The sequence below is a fragment of the Entelurus aequoreus genome, linkage group LG18 (assembly GCF_033978785.1).
Source record: "Entelurus aequoreus isolate RoL-2023_Sb linkage group LG18, RoL_Eaeq_v1.1, whole genome shotgun sequence".
Classification (NCBI taxonomy): Eukaryota; Metazoa; Chordata; class Actinopteri; order Syngnathiformes; family Syngnathidae; genus Entelurus; species Entelurus aequoreus.
Genome location: NC_084748.1, coordinates 38,209,536 through 38,236,407, shown reverse-complemented (window position 1 = coordinate 38,236,407; position 26,872 = coordinate 38,209,536). Strand labels below are relative to the sequence as shown.

The 26,872-nt window shown below is 40.1% G+C and overlaps 1 protein-coding gene across 4 annotated transcripts in view; it reads left to right on the top strand.

The window, feature by feature from the left end:
• Positions 1 to 290: 290 nt before the first annotated feature.
• The window catches only part of prom1b (prominin 1 b), a 67,213-nt gene continuing 40,631 nt past the window's right edge, over positions 291 to 26,872 (top strand). For all 4 annotated transcript variants that reach the window (XM_062027130.1, XM_062027131.1, XM_062027129.1 and 1 more), the window contains exons 1-7: positions 291 to 811; positions 22,150 to 22,211; positions 23,544 to 23,570; positions 23,643 to 23,848; positions 25,226 to 25,346; positions 25,434 to 25,497; positions 25,570 to 25,659. In XM_062027130.1, coding sequence (XP_061883114.1) covers positions 532 to 811; positions 22,150 to 22,211; positions 23,544 to 23,570; positions 23,643 to 23,848; positions 25,226 to 25,346; positions 25,434 to 25,497; positions 25,570 to 25,659 — 850 coding nt within the window. In that variant the 5' untranslated portion in view covers positions 291 to 531. The remainder of the gene's footprint in view (positions 812 to 22,149; positions 22,212 to 23,543; positions 23,571 to 23,642; positions 23,849 to 25,225; positions 25,347 to 25,433; positions 25,498 to 25,569; positions 25,660 to 26,872) is intronic.

The window sequence follows — 26,872 nt, the reverse complement described above, 5'->3', positions numbered from 1 at the left end:
AAAACATATTGAAAATAATTAGCCCCATTTGTCCACCCTACATGTATAAAAAACACAGGTAAAGCTCAAGGGAGCGTCAACAAATACCCCCTGTGTCGATTATTTTATATAGAAACTATCAAATAAATTAATGACATGCTTTTTAAATGTTCATTGTTTTTTTAGACATGTTTTTTTTTATTTTGATAGGTTTTTTTTGACCCCCAGCTGTTAACTTTCTACGTTAAATCTTCCCCGGAGCTCCTCTTGCCATCCTGTCTCTCCCCGCCCTCCTGCTTGCCTGACAAGTGGATTAGAGCTCAGCCGGCCGGTGAGTGACAAGCGGACACATCCTGTTCAGTCCACCCCGCCAGACGTGTGAGGTCCCCGAGGGAAGATGCGCGTCAAGAGTCCGAACGGAGTGGACCGGAGCTAAGGAGAGTCCACTGGTGGAAAGTTACACCGCTGGTCGTCCGGTACTAGGACGGAGCCGACAGGTGTTTTCGCTATCTTCTGTTTGGACCTTTTAATCCCCCTTTTCCCGCCCGAGCCATGCCGTGGACACGGTGGCTCTTACTGCTGCTCTGCTGGGGGGCCACCAGCGGCCAGTATCAGCAGCGGCAGCCGGAGGTGGATGACTTGTCCCCGGCTGTGGTGCGAGCAGACTCCCGCAGGCAGCGCTCGCCTCCGCCGGTGGAGCCGCTGGATTTTGGGTTCGTCCCCGCGGCTGTATATGATACACATGCTTACTACGAACCAGGGGCCATTGGGATCCTCTTCCACATGGTTCACGCCTTTCTTTACGTTATTCAACCCAACTCCTTCCCCCAAGGTAAGCTTTATCTCTTGCCATTTTTTTTAATTATATATCAAAGGTGTCCAAACTTTTTCCAACAAGGGCTTAAATGCAGGGGCCATTTTGATATCTAAAAAAAATGCTAAAACCAAATATTAATTATGTTTAAAGTCAAAACTGGGTGTTCACATTTGTATTATTAGCAGTGTTGGGTTAGTTACTGAAAACCAGTAACTAGTTACAGTTACTAGTTACTTTATTTCAAAAGTAACTCAGTTACTAACTCAGTTACTTACACCAAAAAGTTTTGCGTTACTGTGAAAAGTAACTATTTAGTTACTTATATATATATTTTTATTTTTTATTTTTTCTAAGGCCCTGTCACGCCAAATTTCTTCCCCCTACAAAAACCTTCCCCCCCCCCCCCCCCCCCCCCCCCCCCATTTACTTTCGGGGCTGCGTCCAATAAAATCACAAAGTTGCCGGGGGTCCTTAACCGGCACGCGACTGTCCTGTTTCGCGCCTGTACAAAAAAAAAACAATAATGGATTTCTTCAGATTCCAGCAGCTGTCAAAGACGAAGTATCCTTCCAGCGACGGGCAGTCAAAGCCGAAGTGCTATCGATCGCTGTCAATGACGTAAGAGGAAACATGACCACGGAAGAAAATGAGGGGGGGGGGAGGTTTTTGCAGGGGGAAGACATTTGGTGTGACAGCCCCCTTTAATGCCCTTTTAGCCTTCATTTTAGTACTGTTATTGCACTGGAGAATAATACAATCTGTTGATCAACTTGACATGCATTTGCATCACTGAACTCTGCTAAGCAATGTGGTCTACATACAACACACAAAGACAAAGATATGTTTCAAAGGGCCAATTTGTTTCAGGCCAGAACAAATTGACAAAACTATTTTAAATAGCTGCAACATAACATACATAAGTAACAAACATTCATAATAACAACATAGCTGTAAACCAAGGAAGGCACACACTACATACACAAAGCCTCCTAACCAGGCGTTTTTTTCTCTCAAGGAATTCTGAAATAAAATCATGTCTGAAGCCCAGAACACTCTACACATTTCCCCAGTTTTAGTTTAGAGATAAGGAAAGATTGGCCTGGCCCACTAGCATCCCTCTTTATGTTTGTGAACTTTATAGTCTATACATTTAGAGTGATGTGATTATCAAACACTCTAGAAGTCTAGAATGAAAGAGCAACAGTATACAAGAGAATTGACAGAGTGTGTGTACCTTCAGTGCGCAGTGCCTCGTTAAAATCCAGCCGCTGTTGCTTAGGAGGTGAAGTGTGTCTCTCTTTACTAGCTTCGTCGAAGCATGTTGCTTTTGTAGCTGTTTCAGCAGATTTGAATTGCTAGGATAGGATCTTTGATCCAAGACACAACTTACATTTAACTATAATTTTCTTTTCTTTGTGGTCGACAAAAGAAAAGTAGTGAGAATAACTCCATGTTAAGAAACTCGGCTTCGGGCTTCGCCATGTCTTGTTAGTAAACACAGACACGCCCTCTCCCACACACACACATACACACAGACAGCGCGCGGCGCACCTCCCTCTTGTGACACAAGAACATTCAGAAGGACGACACCGCAGCAATAAAACACTCTCAGATCTTCTCAGTTTCTAGCCGATACTACATAAAAAATAACGTAAAATAACGCAGTAACGCATCATGTAGTAACGGTAACTGAGTTACTGAATATAAAATATAACGCGTTAGATTACTATTTATCGCCGGAAGTAGCAGCGTTACAGTAACGCGTTAGTCCCAACACTGATTATTAGTTGACTACTACTGTGTTGTTATTAGTAATGAGTAAAAAATTGTTAGATTTTTCTAATTTTTACTCTTTTTTTTTTTAATACATTTTTACTATTGTTATTTCCCGACAATATTCTGCGGGCCAACAAAACCTGAGGTCAATACCACACTTTGAACACCCCTAGCTAAAACACTCATTAATCACTTAGGTACACCTGTCAATGCAATGACAGGTGTACCTAATGGCGGGACGTGCGTTTCCCACCTATGCCTTCAGTGATGTCCGACTTTAATGATTACCTCTCAAAATACCATAATTGATGTCACCACATGACCATTGCTGGAGAAATACTATACGGGAACACATTTACGCCCTACTGGTGATTGAAGTACATCATCAGTGTACAAAACGGGGTATTTTCTGGCGTATTTAAAAATCAATTGAAACGCATCAGCAATTATGTGGTACTGTCAAAATTAAAATTGCAAAAAACATATTAAAAGTGAAAAAATACAATATTTGAACTCACAATTAGTAGGACCTATTCAACGCAGTATAAGCCAGTGGTACCCCTCGTCGTCGGCTTACTCGAGTGGAAATGGCGAGCATTTGATCGCCAGAACAGCTGAGCTAGCTTCGTCTCACGAGATGAGTTGAGTTGAGTTGAGTTTGAGTTTATTTCGAACATGCAAGCATACAACATGATACATCACAATTTCCAGTTTCTCTTTTCAACATGTTTGAAAAGGAGTAGGAAGAAGCAGAGCTTATTTAATCCTACCCCTTTTCTTTACATAACAGTTGCAAAACTTTTTGTTCACTTCCTGTTCACAATTTTTTCACAAAAAACTCCATAAGTAATCACAATAAAAAATAAAATTAAAATAATAGTAAAAATTTAATAATAATAATTGGTGAAGTAAGTCATATTTCATATGATGAGATAAGTAAGATTACTTTAAGAATGAATGAATGGATGGATGAAATAAATTGAGAATGTTTGTCATGGTTGTTCTTCTTTGTACTTTGTAAACACTTTAAGTTTGAAGAGTTTCTTGAAGTGTATCATATTAGTACATTGTTTGATTGCTTTGCTTAATCCATTCCATAATTTAATTCCACATACTGATATACTGAAGGTCTTAAGTGTTGTACGTGCAAACAAATGTTTTAAATTAGGTTTTTCTCTAAGATTATATTTCTCCTCTTTTTTTGAGAAGAATTGTTGTATATTCTTGAGTAGCAGGTTATAGTTTGCTTTGTGCATAATTTTAGCTGTTTGCAAATTCACTATGTCGTGGAATTTCAGTATTTTTGATTCAATAAATAAAGGGTTTGTATGTTCTCTATATCCAACATTATGTATTATTCTAACTGATCTTTTTTGTAACACCGTTAATGAATGAAGTGTACTTTTGTAATTATTTCCCCATATTTCTGCACAGTAGCTCAGATATGGTAACACTAGTGAGCAGTAGAGAATATGAAGGGATTTTTGGTCTAGAACATGTTTTGCTTTATTCATTATTGACGTGTTTCTTGCAACTTTATGTTGTATATTTTTTACATGAGATTTCCAGTTCAATTTATCATCAATCATTATACCTAGAAATTTGGTTTCATTTACTCTTTCAATTTCTATTCCGTCTATTTGTATTTGTGTTTGACTTTCTCTTCTACTGTTACCAAATAGCATTATTTTAGTTTTACAAAGATTCAACGATAGTCTGTTTTTGTCAAACCATCTTTTTAATTTGTTAATTTCTTCTGTTATTATTTGTATTATCTCCTGTGTGTTCTCTCCTGAACAAAACGCTGTTGTATCATCCGCAAATAATACTAACTTTAAATCTTTTGTAACTTTACAAATGTCATTTATATAGAGATTGAATAATTTAGGTCCTAGTATTGATCCCAGAGGTACACCACAGGATATATTTAGCGTTGTAGACGTGTGTTCGCCTAGCTTCACGTATTGTTTCCTGTTCGTTAGATAACTTCTTATCCAGTTTAAGACTAACCCTCTGATGCCATATCGTTCTAGTTTTTTGATTAAAATATTGTGATTAATTGTGTCAAATGCTTTAGTTAGATCCATAAAAACCGCTGCCGCACATTTTTTACTATCTATTGCATTGGTAATTTCTTCTGTAATTTCAATTAAAGCCATTGAAGTTGAAACATTAGCTCTGTATCCATATTGGTTCTCTTCGAGTATTCTATTTTTATTCATGAAACTTTCTAATCTGTTATTGGACAGTTTTTCAATGATTTTAGAAAATTGTGGAAGTAGAGAAACAGGTCTATAATTTGTAAATTGATGTTTGTCTCCAGTCTTATAAATTGGTGCAACTTTAGCTATTTTCATTTTGTTTGGAAATGTACCTGTTTGAAATGATAGGTTACTAATATACATTAATGGTCCTGAGATCTCTTCAATAACCTTTTTTATCGTTTCCATATCAATTCCGTTACAATCAGTTGAAGTCTTAGATTTACATTTTTTTGCGATTGTAACTATTTCCTCCTGTGTCACATTACTGAGGAACATGGAGTTGGGATTTCGCTCTATGGTATCATTATAGTCCTCAATTGGAACTGGGTCTGGAATCTTTTCTTCCAATTTTGGTCCAATATTTACAAAATAATTATTGAAGCTTTCAACTACTTCCTTTATGTTGTCATTTTTTTTATTTTCATCTAAGAAGTATTGAGGGTAATCCCTCTTAGTTCCATTTTTAATAATGCTATTGAGGATGCCCCATGTTGCTCTCATATTATTTTTGTTCCTGTCCAATAATTCACTGTAATATTCTTTTCTACATGATCGTAGTATGTCTGTTAACTTGTTTTTATACTTTTTGTACTTAATTTCTGCCTCTATAGTTCTTTGTGCTATAAATTTTCTATATAGTGTATTCTTCTTACAAGCATTTTTTAATCCTTTTGTCATCCATGGTTGATTATTCTTTCTCTGCTTGTTACTGAGTTGTATCCATGGACAATGTTTGTCATAAAGTATTATTAGATGTAGTTTCTCTTTAAATATCCTTCTTGAAAATGGCATTGCAGATATATATCTGCCACCCAATGAATGTTTTGTTCTCCTTCTCTGCTATCCGGGTCTCGCTACGGCGCAACACTTCTTGCTTCCTGCTTAATTGAAACTTGTGAATGGATACTCACTTTGGAATGACAAGTGAGTATCCAATTACAGTCTCGTTAACATCAGGCTACCTAGATAGGCAACTGTCAACAACTTGTGATCTGATTGGCTATCGCAACTGTCTATCAACTCTATGTGTTCTCAAATTCATCCGCTATCGGTCCCGATGAGTATCCAATCACAGGACGCGTAAACGTCACGTTCAACGTGAGGCCATCTCGAAGGCTTTATTGACAACAACTCGTGATCTTATTGGCTATCGCAACTGTCTATCAACTGTATGTCCCCGTTCACTTACAGTGCACAGACGCCTGCATTGTTGATACTGAAAGCCTCTGGCAGATTTGGTACAGCATGGCAACATAAGCTAGCTGAATTCTGATTGGATACAAACTAAAACTAAAAACAACAGCACTGGAAGGAGCATAATATGACATGAAGAGAATATGAATACTTTTAGATATTTAGGGAAAGTAAATAAAAAAAAAAAAATTATTATGATCATGATTTCTGGTTATGTTAGGCCTGCAGAGAAGGTCTTGCTGGCCCTGACAGCACACCACTGGATGTTACATGTTTATACAGGTCGTGGTAAAATAAATTTTTTGACGCGCAGATAGTATTTAAAGGCAGCCGAATGCACGACTAGTTTGAGTCAGAGTTCTGTGTAGCGGATATCCCAGAATCCAACGGGACACTTCAAATCAGAATCAACTTGATTGGCCAAGCATGTTACATACACAACAACTGACTTGGTAGACTATGCTCTCTTTGTTCTCTTTGGAATTTGCCCAATTTGTGACGTTTTTCCCACTTGTGACGTCAGCGTATTATCCATATACGGCAAATTTTTACCTGAAGAGCATTGTGCGAGTCCACCATTGTAGTTCCTTGTTTTTCTTTATCCTCTTTTTGTGGGGCAGACTGGCTCATACATGCACATGCCGCTGTTGCCATTTCTAATATAAAGTAGTGTATAGTTCTATCAGTCAATATAGACTCCATATAGCAGTAGTCCCCAACCACCGGGCCGCGGACCGGTAGCCCGGTACCGGTCCGCGGACCGATTGGTACCGGGCCGCGCAAGAAAAAAATAGAAATTAAAAAAAAAAAAAAATTTTTTTTTTTTTTTAAATTAAATCAACATAAAAAACACATAATATACATATTATGTATGTGTATGTCAATATAGATCAATACAGTCTGCAGGGATACAGTCCGTAAGCACACATGATAGTATTTCTTTATGAAAAAAAAAAAAAAAAGAAAAAAAAATTCCCCCCCGCGGTCCGTGGGACAAATTTTCAAGCGTTGACCAACTACAAAAAGGTTGGGGACCACTGCCATATAGGATAGATTTTATTTCAGTGCATCGTGAAGAGATGGTCAGAAAGCGGCTTGAAGATGGTCTGTAAAACATAATCTATGCAAACATTTGACCAGAGAACCACCATTACATGTTACGTAGACCACAAGAAAGTGTTTTAAATGTAGATAAAAAAAAATCATGATATGACCGCTTTAAAGCCTTGATGCGTATTTTAGGAAAAGTTGTTTGAATAAACAAAGATTTTTTTAGCTTTTCATAACCGTTTTTTTTTTTTTGTGCAAATAAATGGACATCTTTAACATTGAAATTGAATTTTAACAAGTGTTTATTAATAAAAGAACAAAGTAAACAAACAATTATCCGCAGATCAGGGCACCCACACACCCACCCACCTGCGCTCTATTGGAAACTGTGTCCTCGTATTTAAAGTTCCGGACACTCCATGCAGTCCGGATAGGATACAGTTTTTATTAGTTGCACTCATTAAACGAGTAATAGAAGCAACAGAATATAAATCAAAGTATTTTTCTAATAAAATTAAGTGTTGCAGCCTGGCCATGAGGATTCAATTCCAGCATGTCTGTTACCAGCCTAGCACTAACACATGCGCACCACAGGGAACCGCAAAAATACCCGGGAACATTTGTCATTGTATTACTAACAGTGATGGAGCAGGAAGGGGCTAGGAATTTGTTTGCAGTAAAATTTCATACGAAGCACCCTGTCTTTCATTAATTTATATTTTACATGCGTTTATTTACGCAAAATGGTGGCTGCACCGTTAAAGATGTTATTGTTGTTGTTTTCCTCGTCACACACAATATTGACAGTGACTTTGTAGCTTCTCTCCCGTATAAAATGACCTGTTGGACATCTAAGCCAAACAACAAAGTCCAAAAACTTACTGAACCAACAAAGGGCGCCTGCTATTTAAACAATAATGCTGCCATTTGTTTCTCTCTCTCTTAACTAAGAGTAGATAATGCCACACAATGTCGCCTCCAATACAAACTCCATTTACTGTATATGTAAATATATGCCAGCCGACCACAACATTAGGCAGACAATACTAATCTGTAAGAGAATGTGCCTGTACAAAAAAAAACAATTGTAAATACATATATGTAGACAACTGGCCTTATGATTGATTGATTGATTGAAACTTGTATTAGTAGATTGCACAGTACAGTACATATTCCGTACAATTGACCACTAAATGGTAACACCCGAATAAGTTTTCAACTTGTTTAAGTCGGGGTCCACGTAAATCAATTCATGGTAAATGAATGTGTGTATCACTGTTCTGTCTATGCAGAGAAACTCATAGTAAAATGTATATTGACAATGACATCAACACACAGCGGTTTCATTCCTGGTAGTGTAATGGTACACGCGTCTGCTTTCCATAGCAGAGGGTATGGGATTGATACCTGGCCAGGGTTGGTTCAGTAATAACTAAGCCAAAACCAGTCATGTGGTTGACGACCCCTGATAGGGAAAAGCCTAAAATGGTGTAGTGGTAAATCAGCATACATTTACAGCGATATCCAATATGTGAAAGGAAAAAACAAACACCTACATCATGTCATCTTTTAAACCGAAGAAATGGAATCTTTGTATTAAAGGAGACCGGTTATGCGAAACCAATTTTTCTCACCTACTGGTACCTGTTTTTGTGTATTTGGACTGTGCTTAAGTCCCGACAATTTGAAATCAAACCTTGGAGGCATAGGGGAGATATTTATAAAACAATCTTGCTTTCCTTCATACTTCCTCCAAACAAGCCATTTTGGGAATTTTCCCCACTTGTGACATCAGCCAATATCTCCATAAATGGTAGATATTTACCCAAAGAGCTTTGCTGTAGTCAATAAGCTGTTTCTTTTTCTCTATCCTCTTGTTGTGGGGCAGACTGGCTCGTACATGCACATGCATCCTCCCCTGTTGCCATTGCTAATACTAAGTAGCGTATAGTTCGAACTTATATCCGTCAGTAGACTCGCTATGGAAGCGCTAAATACTACAACTTGGATGACGGAGAGAAGACGCTGCCGAAGTGGAAGCACGTAATTAAGACCGCCCACAAAACGGCACATCCTGAAGAGACGGTCAGAAAGCGGCTTGTAAATGGCTTATAAAACATTTTTGACCAAAGCACCACCATCACATGTTATGTAGACCACAAGGAAGCGTTTTAAATGTACAAAAAAAATCATATTATGCCCCCTTTAAAACAGTTGAGGCATTAAAAACATTATTACAAATAATACAGCACTCCGATAGCCCTGATATTTCCAAAAGTTTAATTATGTTATGCGTAATACAGTAGCAATAAAACATGATATTACTGGTTATATATAGCTGCATGGCAATGTCAGTACATGGAGGAGAATATTAAATACAAACCCCAAAACCAGTGAAGTTGGCACGTTGTGTAAATCGTAAAATAAAAACAAAATACAATGATTTGCAAATACTTTTCAACCTATATTCAATTGAATAGACTGCAATGACAATATATTTAATGTTAGAACTGGAAAACTTTGTTATTTTTTGCAAATATTAGCTCATTTGGAATTTGATGCCGGCAACATATTTAAAAAAAGCTGGCACCAGTGGCAAAAAAGACAAAAAAAGTTGAGGAATGCTCATCAAACACTTATTTGAAAAATCCCACAGGGGAACAGGCTAATTGCGGACAGGTGGGTGCCATGATTGGGAATAAAAGCAGCTTCCATGAAATGCTCAGTCATTCACAAACAAGGATGGGGCGAGCGTCACCACTTTGTGAAGTGTGAGCAAATTGTCCAACAGTTTAAGAACAACATTTCTCAACGACCTATTGAAAGGTTTGTAATATCATCAAAAGGTTCAGAGAATCTGGAAAAATCACTGCACGTAAGCGATGATATTACGGACCTTCGATCCCTCAGGCGGTTCTGCATCAAAAAGCAACATCGGTGTATAAAGGATATCACCACATGGGCTCAGGAACACTTCAGAACACCACTGTCAGTAACTACAGTTCATCGCTACATCTGTAAGTGCAAGTTAAAACTCTACTATGCAAAGCCAAAGCCATTTATCAACAACACCCAGAAACGCTGTTGGCTTCGCTGGGCCCGAGCTCATCTAAAACGGACTGATGCAAAGTGGAAAAGTGTTCTGTGGTCTGACGAGTCCACATTTGTCAATATTTTTAATTAAACTGTGGACGTCGTGTCCTCCGGACCGAAGAGGGAAAAAAACATCCGGATTGTTATAGGTGCAAAGTACAAAAGCCAGCATCTGTGATGGTATGATACCTCTATCTTTAGGAAAACTTGTGCATGAGAACGCCAAGGTGTGAAAAGAATGTGCACGATACGATCTTGTGATAGCACGTTGATCTCATAAACTACTGTTATGAGCAGATTATTGCCAGTAGCAGATCAATAGTCTTGCCTAACCCCACGTCGCTGTCCGTAACCCTTGTTGTCTTAGAAGATGGTCACATGACTGTCTGGTAACCCACCGATGAATTACTCGTCACGCCACGGGAAACGCGCCCTACGTTTTTGTTTGTGATGGCTCCTCGAGCAGTCACGTTGGATGGTTGGCGCAGTGCAATAGGATTGTAGGATTTTAAATTCGCTGCCATTTTGGTGCGCAGAGGTTATGGCTGCGGGGCTGGGTAATCAATTAGCAGATCAGCGATTAGAGGGAGGCTTTCTCAGTCACCTGCATCACTGCATAAGACCTTAATCCACCTGGACCATATGCTCCTACTGCCAGGGACTCGCCACTCTCCACCAGGAAGGGTCCCCAGGACTCGCGGATGGAGGTGGACTCAAACCTGAAAGGGAAAATGGATAAAAGTTGTCTCGGGCGGAATGTGCTATCTTCAAGCTAAAACAGACCAAAAATTGATGTTTACACACAGAACTATGCAAAACAAATGAGCATATAACGAGCATATGTGAAGAAAATGTCAGAGTAGAGAACAGACCTCCACTAAGGCCAAACTGGGGTGGAAAAAATGGCGTGAAGGATGGTGGTATCATTATTTAAGGCTTAAAGGACCCATAGCCTTCCAGATGACCAAACTTTCAGTAACAAGTTGTCTTGATTTATTTTTTTCTCCTGGCAGTCATTTCCAATATTATCAATCAGTTTTTGACTAATGTGTAGATAACTAACTGTACTTGGAACGCCCCCGTTCAATCGCCAGACTCCATATGGTGTGACATCATCTACAGAACTGGAGCCCATTTCCTCGCATGGAAAGTGTGGATAAATCCACAGAAAAACTATTATTTTTATCACTTAATTGCATGATTTTGTCAAAATTTACAGTAAATATATTTTTTTATTCCATTATCGGTTGTGATGGTTACCGTTCACTTTTGAACCGATACAGTACCAATTCCCGGCACCTGGAAATCGATACCTGTACTCAACGGTAACAATTTGCTGTACTTGAAAAAAAAAGTCTTATTTTTCATTGCAACATTTAAAAATGAGCCTATTATGATAACTGCTGTCCAGTTGTTATATCGTTACATTACGTTGCAATTACAGTTGTAGTGTAAAGTTTATGGTGTGTTTTTGTTGTTGTTGTTGCACCCTAAAATGTGTTAATACTGTAAGTATTGTACTTATTACGCACCAGCTTATTGATTATAACTTGCATTCCAGTGACAAATTTGGAGTTGTTAAAATCGCTATGTAAAATTGCTAATGCTAATAAGTAGGATGACAATAGTGAAGCCAATGTATATTAGCATCAAGCTAGCGCATTTTTGGAAAAATGGAAAAGTTCTTTACTTATTTTGGTGTGTTTTTTTGAGTCTATTTGTTTTTTGGCTTTGACAAAATTGCAACATTACCTAGAGGTAGTTTGACTGAGTCTGCTCGCTGTGCTGTTGGAGTGATCGCCAAGTGCCGCAGTGCAAAAGACCGGCTGAGTCGCCAACCGGGTGTGACGTCACATGCAACCCAGGTACCGTAACATGGCACTGTTGGATTTTACAGATTTGGTCGGTGCCAAAAGAAAGTACCCAATTTGTTACCCATCCCCAGTTGGTAGATAACTAACTGTACTTAGAACGCCCTTTTTCCATCGCCAGACTCAATATGTCGCCCCCTCTTGGTGTAATGTCATCTACAGAACTGGAGCCATTCCCCTGTATAGACAGTGTGGATACATGCATGTAAAACTATTATTTTTATCACTTTATTTCATGTTTTTGTCCCACTGATTACTGAAAAACGGAGTTATTATATCATGAGTAAAAAAGAGGGAAAAAAAAAGAAATGTAAAAAAAAAAGCCATCTCTATCATCTCCTTTACCGCCTGTGTTTCCTCATGCTTCTTCAGCATTTATTTAAGCTTTATGAGGAAAACATCAGTAGAAGAGGACACAAAATAAAATACCAGCGGCTTACCTTTTTCTTCGCTCGTGTTTGAGCACTGGGTGTGATCCTTTTTCTCCATTAATGTGCAGGTTCTGACTCAGTCTTCCTCCCCTAGAGGGTGCTCCTGATTTTTTTGCCTTGAGGCTTTAAATTGTTTCCATCCAAACAAACAAAAACCCTCGTTTGGACTGTCCCATTTTGTGCAAGTCAATTTGACTGGAGAGTGGCCCACCTCCTTACACACTTTTTTTTAACCATATCAATCCTATAAATTATTGTTTTATGATTTAAAGCAGATATTCTCAAATTGTGGTACGTGTACCACTAGTGGTACGCCAAAGAATCACTTGATTAAAGTACAGTGTTTTATTTTCCTATATTCAAACACAGTCTTGGCATGACGTTAAAGTGCATCCGACAGTGGAGGCTCCTTTATGGGGTCTTGGGGCACTAGGAGGTTAACCTCTTTAAAACTGTTACCCCAGGTGGCCCTTGGCAAAGGCCTAGTACCTGACTGCCCCCTCGCCAGGGATACGGTGAAGACCTCAACGGCGGAGCAGGCGGAAGACGGTAGATTTAAGAACTACCACAAACGGCTGCGATGGCGGAAGAAGGCTGCAGCAGAAAAGGGTCCCCAGTCGTCTTGGACTCCATGCCACTGGACCCTGTCCCGTTTCTGTCAAGGATCGTGTGGTGACTGTCTGTGCACCAGTCTCCACACGTTAAACAAAGTCACGCACAGGCATCCTCCATAAAGAGATACACCCCTACCAGGAGGATCGTCATACTCGTTCGAGTGACCGCCGATGATGATGACTGTTCAAACTGTGTGTAATGTTACAGTGGCCAAAAATGTTGAATATACATGATAAATAACAACAGCTGTTGGTCGTTATGGTGGCACTGATGTAAAGTAATCGGGACTGTTATCCAGACGTAAGCACAAAATAAACATGCAAATTCAGGCTTTTCTTTGGCTCGTGGAGATATCTGTTTTTATAGTAGCTATAATAGAACGTGAGCCACAGCTGCTGATTTATGCACGCCTGTATTGACGATCTTACTGTTAGCATTTAGTCATGCAACAAATTGGTGAAATCTCATTTTAGATTTTAGATTTAGATTTAGATTTATTGGTCCCCGTTGGGGAAATTCATTTTCACTGCCGTACATTTAAACAATAGACATTACACATCACAAAACAAAAATACATCATACATGACCAACACATTTATGGGCTTGTCAGACAGGCCTGCTGTTAAGGGCGGAATTTGATGGTTCTGTACCTGCGCCCTGATGGTAGTGGGATGATGTATTGGTGTAGTGGGTGAGTGATATCCTGGACTATTGTGTTTGCCAGTCGAGTGATGGACCTGTGGTTTAAATCTGAAATGTTGGGTGTGGGTAGGCCGATGATTTTAGCTGCTATGTTTGTAATGCGTGTCAGTTTGGTCCGGTTGGTTACAGAAAGCATGGTGAAAAAATGTGGAACAGTAAGGATGGGTTGAACAATGCTTTGGTAAAGTAATAACAGGAGATGAGGTGCAACGTATAGTCCTTTAAGTTTTTGGATGGCTGACAGTCTTTGTTGACTTCTTTTTTGAATGTCCGTAGTGTGCTGATCAAAAGTGAGTTTATTGTCCAAGGTTACACGCAGGTATTTAAAAGTGTCATCTGTTTTAACTGTTTGTGTGTTTATGATGATGGGGTTCTGAGGTGAGGGGGGGTTGAACCATATTTCTTCTGTTTTATTGGCATTGATTTCCATGCAAATCATCTCCAATTTTACAAGGAGAGAGGAGTCTAATTCATTGTCAACTCACTGGTTTGCCAGTGGCCGCCACCCCCACCTCCCGTTCCCCTACCCCTCAAATCCTTGGGAAGGTTTTCGTTTGCAGTGAAGAGGCGTTTTTTGGTGTCTTTCGCTGTGTGAGGAGTCTTATCCCACTGATAACACACAGGCTAGATTAGAGGATAAGCATGCGTGGGGCTAATGCTAACCTGCTGCCACTGTTGCTTGTACAGATGGCATTATCACACACACACTTACACACACACAACACAAGTTCTACAGAATATGGGTCACAGTTAATTTACTATTTGACTTAATTACTCTGTTGTGGACAGGGGTGGCATCGTGATGTAGTGGTTTGCGCCGTACCTCAAATAGACGCCTGGTAATCTATGCAGTTGAGCAAACCTATGCAGTAATAGTATCTCCTGTACAATGTCAATTACCGCTATAACTCGGTGTCTTCCTTGATTCAACATGAGGTCTGCCTGAGGTCACAGAAATGCTTCCTGAGGTTGCGTAAAGTCTGGTGGACATCTTTTGGTAATCTGTCAGAGCAGGATTGTACCTGCCTATATTTACAGGTTACGGGAAGATGACAGCGCTGGGCTGTGTATGTCTCAGAAGTTCTTATAGGTCTGTTTGTTCTGTCACAGGTCTTATGTGGGCTTTACAGCTCTGTCTAAAGTTCCCCTCAGGGCATACAAGAGCTAATCTCAAACTTCACACAGAAGAAAAATAGAAATAAACAACATTTGTTAAATAGAAAATCACTTATGCCAGTCCCAATCTACCAGGGGTGTCCAATGTCCTCCATCCATCCATCCATTCATCTATCTTCTTCTGTTTATCCGAGGTGGGATCGCGGGGGCAGCAGCCTACGCAGAGAAGCCCAGACTTCCCTCTCCTCAGCCACTTTGTCCAGCTCCTCCCAGGTGATCCTAATGTGTTCCCAGGCCAGCTGGGAGACATAGTTCCCCCAACGTGTCCCAGGGAGACGTTAAGGGGGGGCATCCTGATCAGATGCCCGAACCACCTCATCTGGCTCCTCTCGATGTAGAGGAGCAGGGGCTTTACTCTGAGCTCTTCCCGAATGACACAGCTTGTCACCCTATCTCCAAGGGAGAGCCCCGCCACCCGACGCAGGAAAATCATTTTGGCCGCTTGTGATCTACCTGTGATCTTGTCCTTTGGGTCATAACCCAAAGCTCATGGCCATTGATGAGGATAAGAACTTAGATCGACCGGTAAATTCAGAGTTTTGCCTTCTGGCTCAGCTCCTTCTTCACCACAACGGATCGATAGTGTCTGCATTACTGCAGACGCCGCACCGATCCGCCTGTCGATCTCACGATCCAGTTTTCCCTAACTCGTGAACAAGACTCAGAGGTACTTGATCTCCTCCACTTGGGGCAAGATCTCCTCCCCAACCCAGAGATGGACCTCCACTCGTTTCCAGGCGAGAACCAAAGTGCAAAGTGCTCATTTATCTAAAATTACTGTTGCAATGTTGAGCTAACAAAATCTAGTCAGACACATTTAAATCTTGATTGGTAATCCAAAAACCAATCACTAACTTGTAGTTGCATTCGAAGTAGAGTATAACAATGTAGTGGAAATGGCGGAAGGTTATAACTCAACATACCAGTTTAAAGGCCTACTGAAACCCACTACTACCGACCACGCAGTCTGATAGTTTATATATCAATGATGAAATCTTAACATTGCAACACATGCCAATACGGCCGGGTTAACTTATAAAGTGCAATTTAAAATTTCCCGGGGAACTTCCGGTTCAAAACACCTTTGGAGGATGACGTATGCGCGTGACGTCGCGAGGTCCACGGAAGTGTTTGGACTCTTTTGGACACAATACAAACAGCTCTGTTTTCTTCGACAAAATTCCACAGTATTCTGGACATCTGTGTTGGTGAATCTTTTGCAATTTGTTTAATGAACAATGGAGGCTGCAACGAAGAACGTTGTAGGTGGGATCGGTGTATGCGGCCGGCTGTAGCAACACAACAAGGAGGACTTTGTTGGATAGAAGACGCACTAGCGGCGAACTCACCTTGACTTCCTACGTCTCCGGGCCGCCGACCGCATCGTCGATCGCTGGAACGCAGGTGAGCACGGGTGTTGATGAGCGGAGGAGGGCTGGCTGGCGTAGGTGGAGCGCTAATGTTTTTATCATAGCTCTGACGAGGTCCCGTTGTTAAGTTAGCGTCGTTAGCAACAGCATTGCTAGGCTTTGACAGGCATCGAATACACATTAACCGTGTATTTACATGTCCAGTGTTTGGTTCGGTGTCTCCTGATAGTAGTATTGTTGATCTTCTGTCTATCCTTCCAGTTAGGGATTTATTTATTTTGTTTCTATCTGCATTTGAGACAGATGCTATCACGTTAGCTCATGCTAAGAGCTTTGTCGATGTATTGTCGTGGAGATAAAAGTCACTGTTAATGTCCATTTCGCCTTCTCGACTCTCATTTTCAAGAGGATATAGTATCCGAGGTGGTTTAAAATACAAATCCGTGATCCACAATAGAAAAAGGAGAGAGTGTGGATTCCAATGAGCCAGCTTGTACCTAAGTTACGGTCAGAGCGAAAAAAGATATCTCTTGAACTGCATTCTAGTCTGTCACTCTAACGTTCCTCATCCACGAATCTTTCATCCTCGCTCAAATTAATGGGGTAATCGTCACTTTCTCGCTCCTAATATCTCTCGCTCCATTGTAAACAACGGGGAATTGTGAGCAGCACTACCGCTTGTGACGTCACGCTACTTCCGGTAGGGGCAAGGTTTTTTTTTATCAGCGAGCAAAAGTTGCGAACTTTATCGTCGATTTTCTCTAGTAAATCCTTTCAGCAAAAATATGGCAATATCGCGAAATGATCAAGTATGACACATAGAATGGATCTGCTATTCCCGTTTAAATAAAAAAAAATCATTTCAGTAGGCCTTTAACTCACTGTGTCATAAAATGACATAGTGCTTTTCTGTCATGTCTGGGCGTCCAGGATTGACAGTTTAGCCTGTTTGCTGTAGAACTCAAATGAAGGTGAGCGGTTGCGCGTCTCCCTTCCAATACTCACCTGAGCGGGCGACTCACCCCATGGTGCGTTCAAGGCATGGATGCTTGCGGCGTTTCGATTTGGCTGTTGAGCCGGGTGAAGTTTTTCTTATACTGTGCAGTGTTTGCAGAGCATTTGGTTTGGGCAGCACATGGTATGGCTTCCTCTGATGAGTTAAGAAGACACATGGCTGACCTTAGGTGCAGTTTGGAACCTCTATGAGGTAGAAGCGCTTTAATTTGTTGCCCCTAACCTTCCTACAGAACAGTATGGGTAACCTCTCCTCATTGGGGCATTTTTTAAAATGTTTTATTCGTTATCAGAGCTATTTTTTAGGCCTCGTTTCTTCTACAGGTCAATTTCGATGTTGTTACCCATATGCGACCTGTATCAGATTTTTTTCATGTCAATGTGAACAGTGCAAATCAGAATTTTTCCTATCCGACACAGGCCTCTTTCGTATGTGGAAATAAATCGAATATACAGTATATGCAATGCGTCTTCAATGTGAATGCTCCCACGCTCAGGTCGCAGTCATCAAAAAGCGATAAGCATCATAATTATTCGCCAAAATAGACGGTTGCAATATAAATCGTTGACAAATAAGCAGAAAATTGGTAAAAATAAAATGTTTTAGGAACTCACATGAAAGTTTAATCACTCCAGGTTCGACTGCACAGACATCGAAGCAATATGTCCTGTAAAACTGCCAGAGCCAGAATACTTGTCCTCTTCCTTCTTAATCTTCTACACGCAATAATTTGGTTCAGAAAATGTTGACTTTGATTGCACAAAATCCTTGAAATTGACACAAATGCACCAGACTGAATGGAAGCTATGTTTACTTTCGTTAACACTGTAGTGCGTGCGACGTCATGACATCATGTCCGCATGCGGGTCAGATTGCTTTCACATTTGAAATTGTCAGTAAAAAGATCAGATTTTACAAAAAAAATCAGATTTGGACATCTGACCTTGCATTGTGAACGTAGCCTTAAAGGGGAACTGCACTTTTTTTGGAAATCGTTTACAATTATTATGAAAGACATGGACAAGCGGTAGGAAATGGATGGATAGATGACAACGGATGTAATTTTTTTTAAGCATTCTAACTTGGTCCTCAATTCTGCCCATAAAACCCAATAAATAACCATCCAAAAAGCGCCAACAATACTCCATTTACATTTCATGACTTGAATATTAACCAAGTATCAGTGATGTTGTTATTAAAAGCTCTAACACAGACTAACTATTTATAGCTGCGTCATGATCACTGGCTTGTGTGCCAATGTTGACATGATCAACTGATCAGCTGCTTCCTCGTTTCCTTGCTAGTCAAACTTTATTATAAATCATAAATCATGCCTCTCACCTGGATAGTGGAAGGATGAGGACGTATTCCGAGAAGTTGGTACAGTTTGACAGCCAATTTACACCGAAGAATGGCGAGAATGACACAAAATATGCTTGGTTTCACCACCCTTGTCTTCGCCAAGATTATGGTCATTCTTCAGCTAAATGGTAATATATGAACATCCTAGCAGTCGGCGTCCTAATGACAGCAGACCTTGTACTGTAAGTGATGTTTTATTATATTTGTTGGCTCTCATCAAGTCTGCAGTGAGTAATAATCAGTGATGTAGTTTAAAAAAATAGAATGTTTTGATGAGTTTTTTAAATGAATGTGCTGTGCCGCATATAGCTTAAAATGAGCAAAATACGTAAATATTAAATGTTATTATAAATTTGCCTGTTACTACATTACATATATACTTACATCATGTATATAAAACCTTCATGGAGGTGTTAAGATGTTATTAGGGCTTTATAGGCAGAATAGAGCAGTGTCATGTCCTGTCTTTCAATAAGATCGTGAATTTAGAATTCAGAATTCCAAAAAAAGTGAAGTTCTCTTTAATGTCATCAGATTACCGGTGTGACGTCATAATCCCTAATATCGACCTGATAATTTATCGTGGACACCCTAGTTGCATGATGGGAAGCCAAGGCACCCTCAGCTGTGCTACAATACAATTATATTTAAAAAAACAACATAATAAATGGGCTGACATGCGCTTTTTTTGTTCTTTAAATATTCACTGTTGCATAACAGTATTTAGTTATTGGAGTTCTGGAGTTTATATCAGACAAAACGACCAATTAAAGGCTCAGGAATTTCATTTACTGATTAGAGTGCCTACGTCTTTGTGCGCAGTGAATGTATAGGATATATGTACTGTAATAAAATACACTTTTCACACTGCAAAAAGTCAGTGTTCAAAAACAAGAAAAAAAAATACAAAAATTAGGGGTATTTTATTTGAACTAAGCAAAATTATCTGCCAATAGAACAAGAAAATTTGGCTTGTCAAGACTTTCCAAAACAAGTTAAAGTTAAGTTAAAGTACCAATGATTGTCCCACACAAGAGGTGTGGTGAAATTTGTCCTCTCCATTCGACCCATCCTATTTGTTCACCCCCTGGGAGGTGAGGGGAGCAGTGGGCAGCAGCGGTGCCGTGCCCGGGAATCATTTTTGGTGATTTAACCCCCAATTCCAACCCTTGATGCTGAGTGCCAAACAGGGAGGTAATGGGTCCCATTTTTATAGTCTTTGGTATGACTCAGCCGGGGTTTAAACTCACGACCTACCGATCTCAGGGCGGACACACTACCCACTAGGCTACTGAGTAGGTAAACAAGTAAAATTAGCTAACCTCAATGAACTCAAAAATACTTTAAAATAAGTATATTCTCATTAATAACAACTGTACTACTATACGAGTACATATTTTCTATTGTTTCATTGAAAATAAAACCGCAAAGTCCATTTGGCTGTCATCTGTTTTAATATGAGACACAATTGTGTCAAAGTCATGATTTTTTTTTCATGCTAACAAGAAATTATTACTTTAAAAAAGTAGTTTTATACTTGTGAGTGTTGATGACACAGCTTTTCAACAGTTGATATTCTAGTTCCAAGCATGTTTTACTCAATATAGGTCATAAAATCTCAGCAACAAGCTGTAATATCTTACTGAGATCATTTAGGACCAAAATCCTTAAAACAAGTGAAACACTAACATAAAATCTGCTTAGTGAGAAGAATTATCTTCTCAGACAGAAAATAAGCAAATATCACCCTTATTTGAGATATTTAATCTTACTTAGATTTCAGTTTTTGCAGTGCACAGATATTCAATTGTTTTAAATGTACCTGCGTAACTTTGTAGCAAATTGGATTGGTCTTTTTTTACAAAAGGAAACATTTAAAAATGGCCCCCACACCCTCAGACTTTTTTTTGGTACGCGGTCCTTGGCAGGAACCGGTTTGAACACCCCTGTTTCTATGGCAAATGAGTGGCTGCCGCACGCAGCATTGAAAGGATGGGGAGAGTTGGCAGGAATAGGAAAAAAGAGGGATAACATAAAAACCCCAAAACAAACAAAAATGTAGAACAATTTTGCTGCCTTCAAATCTGATGGTTATGTCTCCATGCCCTCGAGCCCTCACCTTCCCCTCACTCCTTTCGTTTCGCAGTGGTTTCCCCTCCTACTGGGTCACTGAGCTAAGCTGTCTAAGCTTAGCTGTCCTGCGCGGCTAATGCTAACTAAGAAGCTGTTAAAAAAAACAACAACAAAAAAAACAGGTGGCGCCGATGTGACTCACTTGTGCTCGTGTGCCTCACAATGATCCCAAAATAAATTTTCTGTATCCGTGCCTTTCATCCCGAGCCTCACCAGAAGATAAAAGCTTCTTTCTTGGCCCCTTTCAACCGTCCCCGACAAATTTTGGTATCATGTTTTCCGTTTTATCTTGTTCAATGTGCATATTGACATCATGCAGGTGTGCATGTAACCATGACATGTAAACACACCATACTGTAGCCTGAGCATTAGCATCCTTAACCCGCCGCCATCTGTTCTGTTTATTTTTGTGGTTGTTCATACTTTGAACTCTTTTTAATGTTTTGAACCTCTTGTGTAACTCAAAGAGGTCACAAAAATATGGAGCTGCAGACTACAACCACAACAATAACCTTTTTAGATCTCATTTGCGGTGCAGGTGTACCTAATGTTGTGGAAGAAGGTTTAAGAAGCGGTGTTTACCTGCTGAGTAACAGTGGGAGTCAGTCACCAAGCAGGTAATCTTAGAGCTGGCCGACCCAAATAAGCACGCCAACAGCTTGACCAGAACACCCTGGCTCAAAACCGGAATGTGTCTTACTCAGGAATGTAAACATTGGTTCCCTATAAGATCAAATACAACACTTTAAAACAACTATTACAGACAATGGGTTAGTACCATTGAACAACAGAATTGCCACTTGTCACAAGCAAAAAGAAAAGTTGCTGCATCACACAGCAGAAAAAGTTTTTTTTGATTGATTGAGACTTTTATTAGTAGATTGCACAGTACAATACATATTCAGTACAATTGACCACTAAATGGTAACACCCGAAAAAGTTTTTCAACTTGTTTAATTCGGGGTCCACGTTAATGAATTCATGGTAAAGGACAGGGAGAGTTGGCAAGAACATAACAGTCACAAGTCCCAAGGCTACAAAAATGGAACATAACTGATTTTGACACATAATACTAATTAATCCCTCTTTAATTAAAAAGACTTAGACATAGACTTCCTTTTTATTGTCATTCAAATTTGAACTTTATAGTACAGATAAGAGCAACATTTTGTTGCATTAGCTCATGGTAGTGCAGGATGAAAAAGAAATAGTAATACACTTTTTTCACCATAATACCAACTGCTGGATGTGGTGGTGTGTGGCCCCGCTGGTGCCTAATGATCCCCTTTTGTTTCTTCCAGATCTGATTGTTAAAGTTATTCAGCAAAACATGGGAGGAATTAAACTAGAAGAATGGAGAAAGGTTTGTGCTATGTTCATTTTTTAGTACAGGTATTAGGTCACAAGTGATGTACAGTCGTGGTCAAAAGTTGACATGCACTTGTAAAGAACATCATGTCATGGCTGTCTTGAGTTTCCAATCATTTCTACAACTCTTATTTTTTTGTGATAGAGTGATTGGAGCACATACTTGTTGGTCACAAAAACATTCATGAAGTTTGGTTCTTTTATGAATTTATTATGGGTCTACTGAAAATGTGAGCAAATCTGCTGGGTCAAAAGTATACATACAGCAATGTTAATATTTGGTTACATGTCCCTTGGCAAGTTTCACTGCAATAAAGCACTTTTCTTGCAAGCTTTTGGTTGAATTTTTGATCACTCCTCTTGACAAAATTGATGCAGTTCAGCTAAATGTGTTGGTTTTCTGACATGGACTTGTTTCTTCAGCATTGTCCACACGTTTAAGTCAGGAATTTGGGAAGGCCATTCAAAACCTTAATTCTAGCCTGATTTAGCCATTCATTTACCACTTTAGACGTGTGTTTGGGGTCATTGTCCTGTTGGAACACCCCACTGCGCCCAAGACCCAACCTTCAATGCTGAAGAAACAAGTCCATGTCAGAAAACCAACAAATTTAGCTGAACTGCACCAATTTTGTCAAGAGGAGTGGTCAAAAATTCAACCAGAAGCTTGTGGATGGCTACCAAAAGCGCCTTATTGCAGTGAAACTTGCCAAGGGACATGTAACCAAATATTAACATTGCTGTATGTATGGCGCGGCGAAGTTGGTAGAGTGGCCGTGCCAGCAATCGGAGGGTTGCTGGTTACTGGGGTTCAATCCCCACCTTCTACCATCGTAGTCACGTCCGTTGTGTCCTTGGGCAAGACACTTCACCCTTGCTCCTGATGGCTGCTGGTTAGCGCCTTGCATGACAGCTCCCGCCATCAGTGTGTGAATGTGTGTGTGAATGGGTGAATGTGGAAATACTGTCAAAGCACTTTGAGTACCTTGAAGGTAGAAAAGCGCTATACAAGTATAACCCATTTATCATTTACCATTTATTCATGTATACTTTTGACCCAGCAGATTTGGTCACATTTTCAGTAGACCCATAATAAATTAATAAAAGAACCAAACTTCATGAATGTTTTTTGTGACAAACAAGTATGTGCTCCAATCACTCTTATCACAAAAAAATAAGAGTTATAGAAATGATTGGAAACACAAGACAGCCATGACATTATGTTCTTTACAAGTGTATGAAAACTTTTGACCACGACTGTATGTTTAGCCTTATGGTGAATATTATTGCATTGTGCGTGTTAACGTGTGTGTGTCTCTGTACGCAGCCAGAAAACGTCGTTCTGCTGCTCCAGGTAAACTCGTCGCTTGACTGATAAACAAATGTGATTGGTGCACCAGGATGATTGACAGATGTTTTCTCGCAGGGGGTGTACTACGAGGCCGGGTTCTTGGTGTGTGCATCCATCGGCATTATCTTCATGGTCATCGTCCCTGTGTTGGGCATGTGCTTCTGCGTGTGTCGGTGCTGCGAGAACTGTGGCGGCGAGATGCACCAGCGGCAGCGGAAGAATGCCGACTGCCAGCGAGGATTCTTCACTGCTTCGCTTGTTGCCACCACCATCTTCATTATGTGAGACCCCAATTGAATTCTAAGTCCAGGCAATTATTTACTTAGGTCAACAAAACTGCTTTTTTTTTTTTTACCTATGGCACGTGTTGCTGGGCAATATTCATGGGACTCAATTTCAAATGCCCCACGACTTGTTGCCTGGCAGAATCCATAGCATTCAATTGTAAAGTTTCTGCCACTTGTTCTTAGACACAGTTTAGTGTCTGTATAGTAACTGTTTTTTTTCACTTACTGCTGCACAGAATTCATTGGGATCAGACATACCTGCCCTGTCACTTGTTGCTAGGTACAATATATGGGGCGTAGTCATAACTGCCCCGCCATTTGTTGCCTAGCAAAATCTGTAGGATTCACTTGTTCCTATGCACAATTTAGAGTCTCTATAATAATTGTATTTCCACTTGTTGCCAGATAGAATTCATAGGGCTTAGTTATAACTGCCCTACCACATGTCAATTGGCAGAATTTATAGGACTCAGTCATAACTGCCATGTCACTTGTTGCCAGGCAGAATTCATAAAGCTCAATTGTACAGTACCTGCCTTGCCATTTGTTGCTAGGCAGAATTCATAGGGCTCAGTCCTAACTGCCCTGAAACCTTTTTGTTAGGCAGAATATGTAGGGCTCAAGTACATTTTTCCTGTTACTTGTTGCTCAGCAGAATTCATACGGTTACAAAATAAATAGTTAAAAAATGAGCAGAAAACAGGCGAAAATAATGTTTTAGGGCTTAACTATGGCTGCCCTGTTACTTGTTGCTAGGCAGAATTCATTGGGCTCAGTCATAACTGCCCTGTACATTTTTGTTATGTAGAATTTATAGGGCTCAACTAAAACTGCCCTGTTACTTGTTGCTAGGCAGAATTCATAGGACTCAGTCATAACTGCCCTGTACCTTTTTGTTAGGCAGAATTTGTAGGGCTCAACTAAAACTGCCCTGTTACTTGTTGCTAGGCAGAATTCATAGGGCTCAGTCATAACTGCCCTGTACCTTTTTGTTAGGCAGATTTGGTAGGGCTCAACTAAAACTGCCCTGTTACTTGTTGCTAGGCAGAATTCATAGGGCTCAGTCATAACTACCCTGTACATTTTTGTTAGGCAGAATTCATAGGGCTCAATCACAACTGCTCTGTCAGTTGTTGCTAGGCAGAATTCATGGAGTTTAATTATAACGGCCCTGCCACTTGTTGCTAGGCAGGATTCATGATAACTGCCTTGTCATCGGGTTCCATCCTAACTTCTAAGTTCAAAGTTTGGAAAGGTTAAGGGGATGATGAAACATCTTAGTGTTGCTTTGCCACTTTCTGCTGGTGATGAAAGATGCAGACAACGCCTGGCTTGTCTAAATCAAACTTCTCTGTGGTTGTTGTGTGTCAGTTTGGGTGTGCTCATAGCTTACGCGGCGAACCACAACATCAGCTCCCACATCAAGAGCACCCGGCGCTTCATTAACACCAACATGAGGGACTTGAGGACGTTTGCCAACAACACTCCTGCGGTACGCTGTCATTCGATAACTATAAAAGTATACACACACACAAAGAAAAAACCTAAATGAATTAATCGTTTCTTCACCTTCTTGCAGCAAATTGAATACTTGACAGCGCAGTACACGACGGCCAAAAACAAAGTCCTGTCTGAGCTCGACAGTAAGTTTGTTTGTGTCTTCTTTAAGTTGTGTTACGGGTAATCATTGTGGTCGTTTGTGTTCCCCCTGACAGATATTGGACCGCTGCTGGGCGGGAGGATTCACAGTCAACTGGAGAAGGAGGTGGTTCCCTCCCTGGACACCGCCCTGCGAATGGCAGGAGGTAACACTCTCACCCAATTAGCCTTTAGCAATTCCATTTGGTACCGTACAGATTAATCCGATATGATGCAAATATACCCAACAATACAGAATTTTGAGATGATACAATCAGATAATACACAATTCAATACAGTATGATTGAACGCAATCAAAGCCCTTGCAAAGCAATGTAATCTGAGCCGACACTCTATTGATTTTAATAAAAGACAATCCAATACAATATGAATATTTCTGGTTACGATACAATAGGATATGGTACGGGTACTATAAAATACAATCCAATTACCTACCACCCGAGTCAATTTGTTACAATGCAAAATGACGTAAATCATTACAATTTGATGCAAAGCAAAAGGCTATAGGGCTGGGTATTGGCAATTACTTAACGATACATATAACGATACTTAAGTCACAATACGGTACACTATTGCAGTTTTTCAAACCCCACTTCGAAAAGCTGTGCACTACAAAACGTGCTCATTGTAGCCATTAATCCTGGCTTCATCATTTGGAATCAATAAAAATCAGCACAAATAATTGTATTCATTTTTGTTTTGTATGTTAAAGTGTTTTATATATTGTGCTTCTGAGTTAATGTTGCGGATCAATTTGAATTGATTATTATTAGAGATGTCCGATAATATCGGCCGATAAATGCTTTAAAATGTAATATCGGAAATTATCGGTATCAGTTTCAAAAAGTAAAATGTATGACTTTTTACAACGCCGCTGTACGTAGTGGTACACGGACGTAGGGAGAAGTACAGAGCGGCAATAAACTTTAAAGGCACTGCCTTTGCGTGCCAGCCCAATCACATAATATCTACGTCTTTTCACACACACAAGTGAATGCATGCATACTTGGTCAACAGCCATACAGGTCACACTGAGGGTGGTCGTATAAACAACTTTAACACTGTTACAAATATGCGCCAAACTGTGAACCCACACCAAACAAGAATGACAAACACATTTCGGGAGAACATCCGCACCGTAACACAACAGAACAAATACCCAGAACCCCTTGCAGCACTAACTCTTCCGGGACGCTACAATATACACCCCCCGCTACCCGTTACCCCCTACCCCCTAGCCCCCCAAAACCCCGCCCACCTCAACCTCCTCATGCTCTCTCAGGGAGAGCATGTCCTAAATTCCAAGCTGCTGTTTTGAGGCATGTTAAAAAAAATAATGCACTTTGTGACTTCAATAAT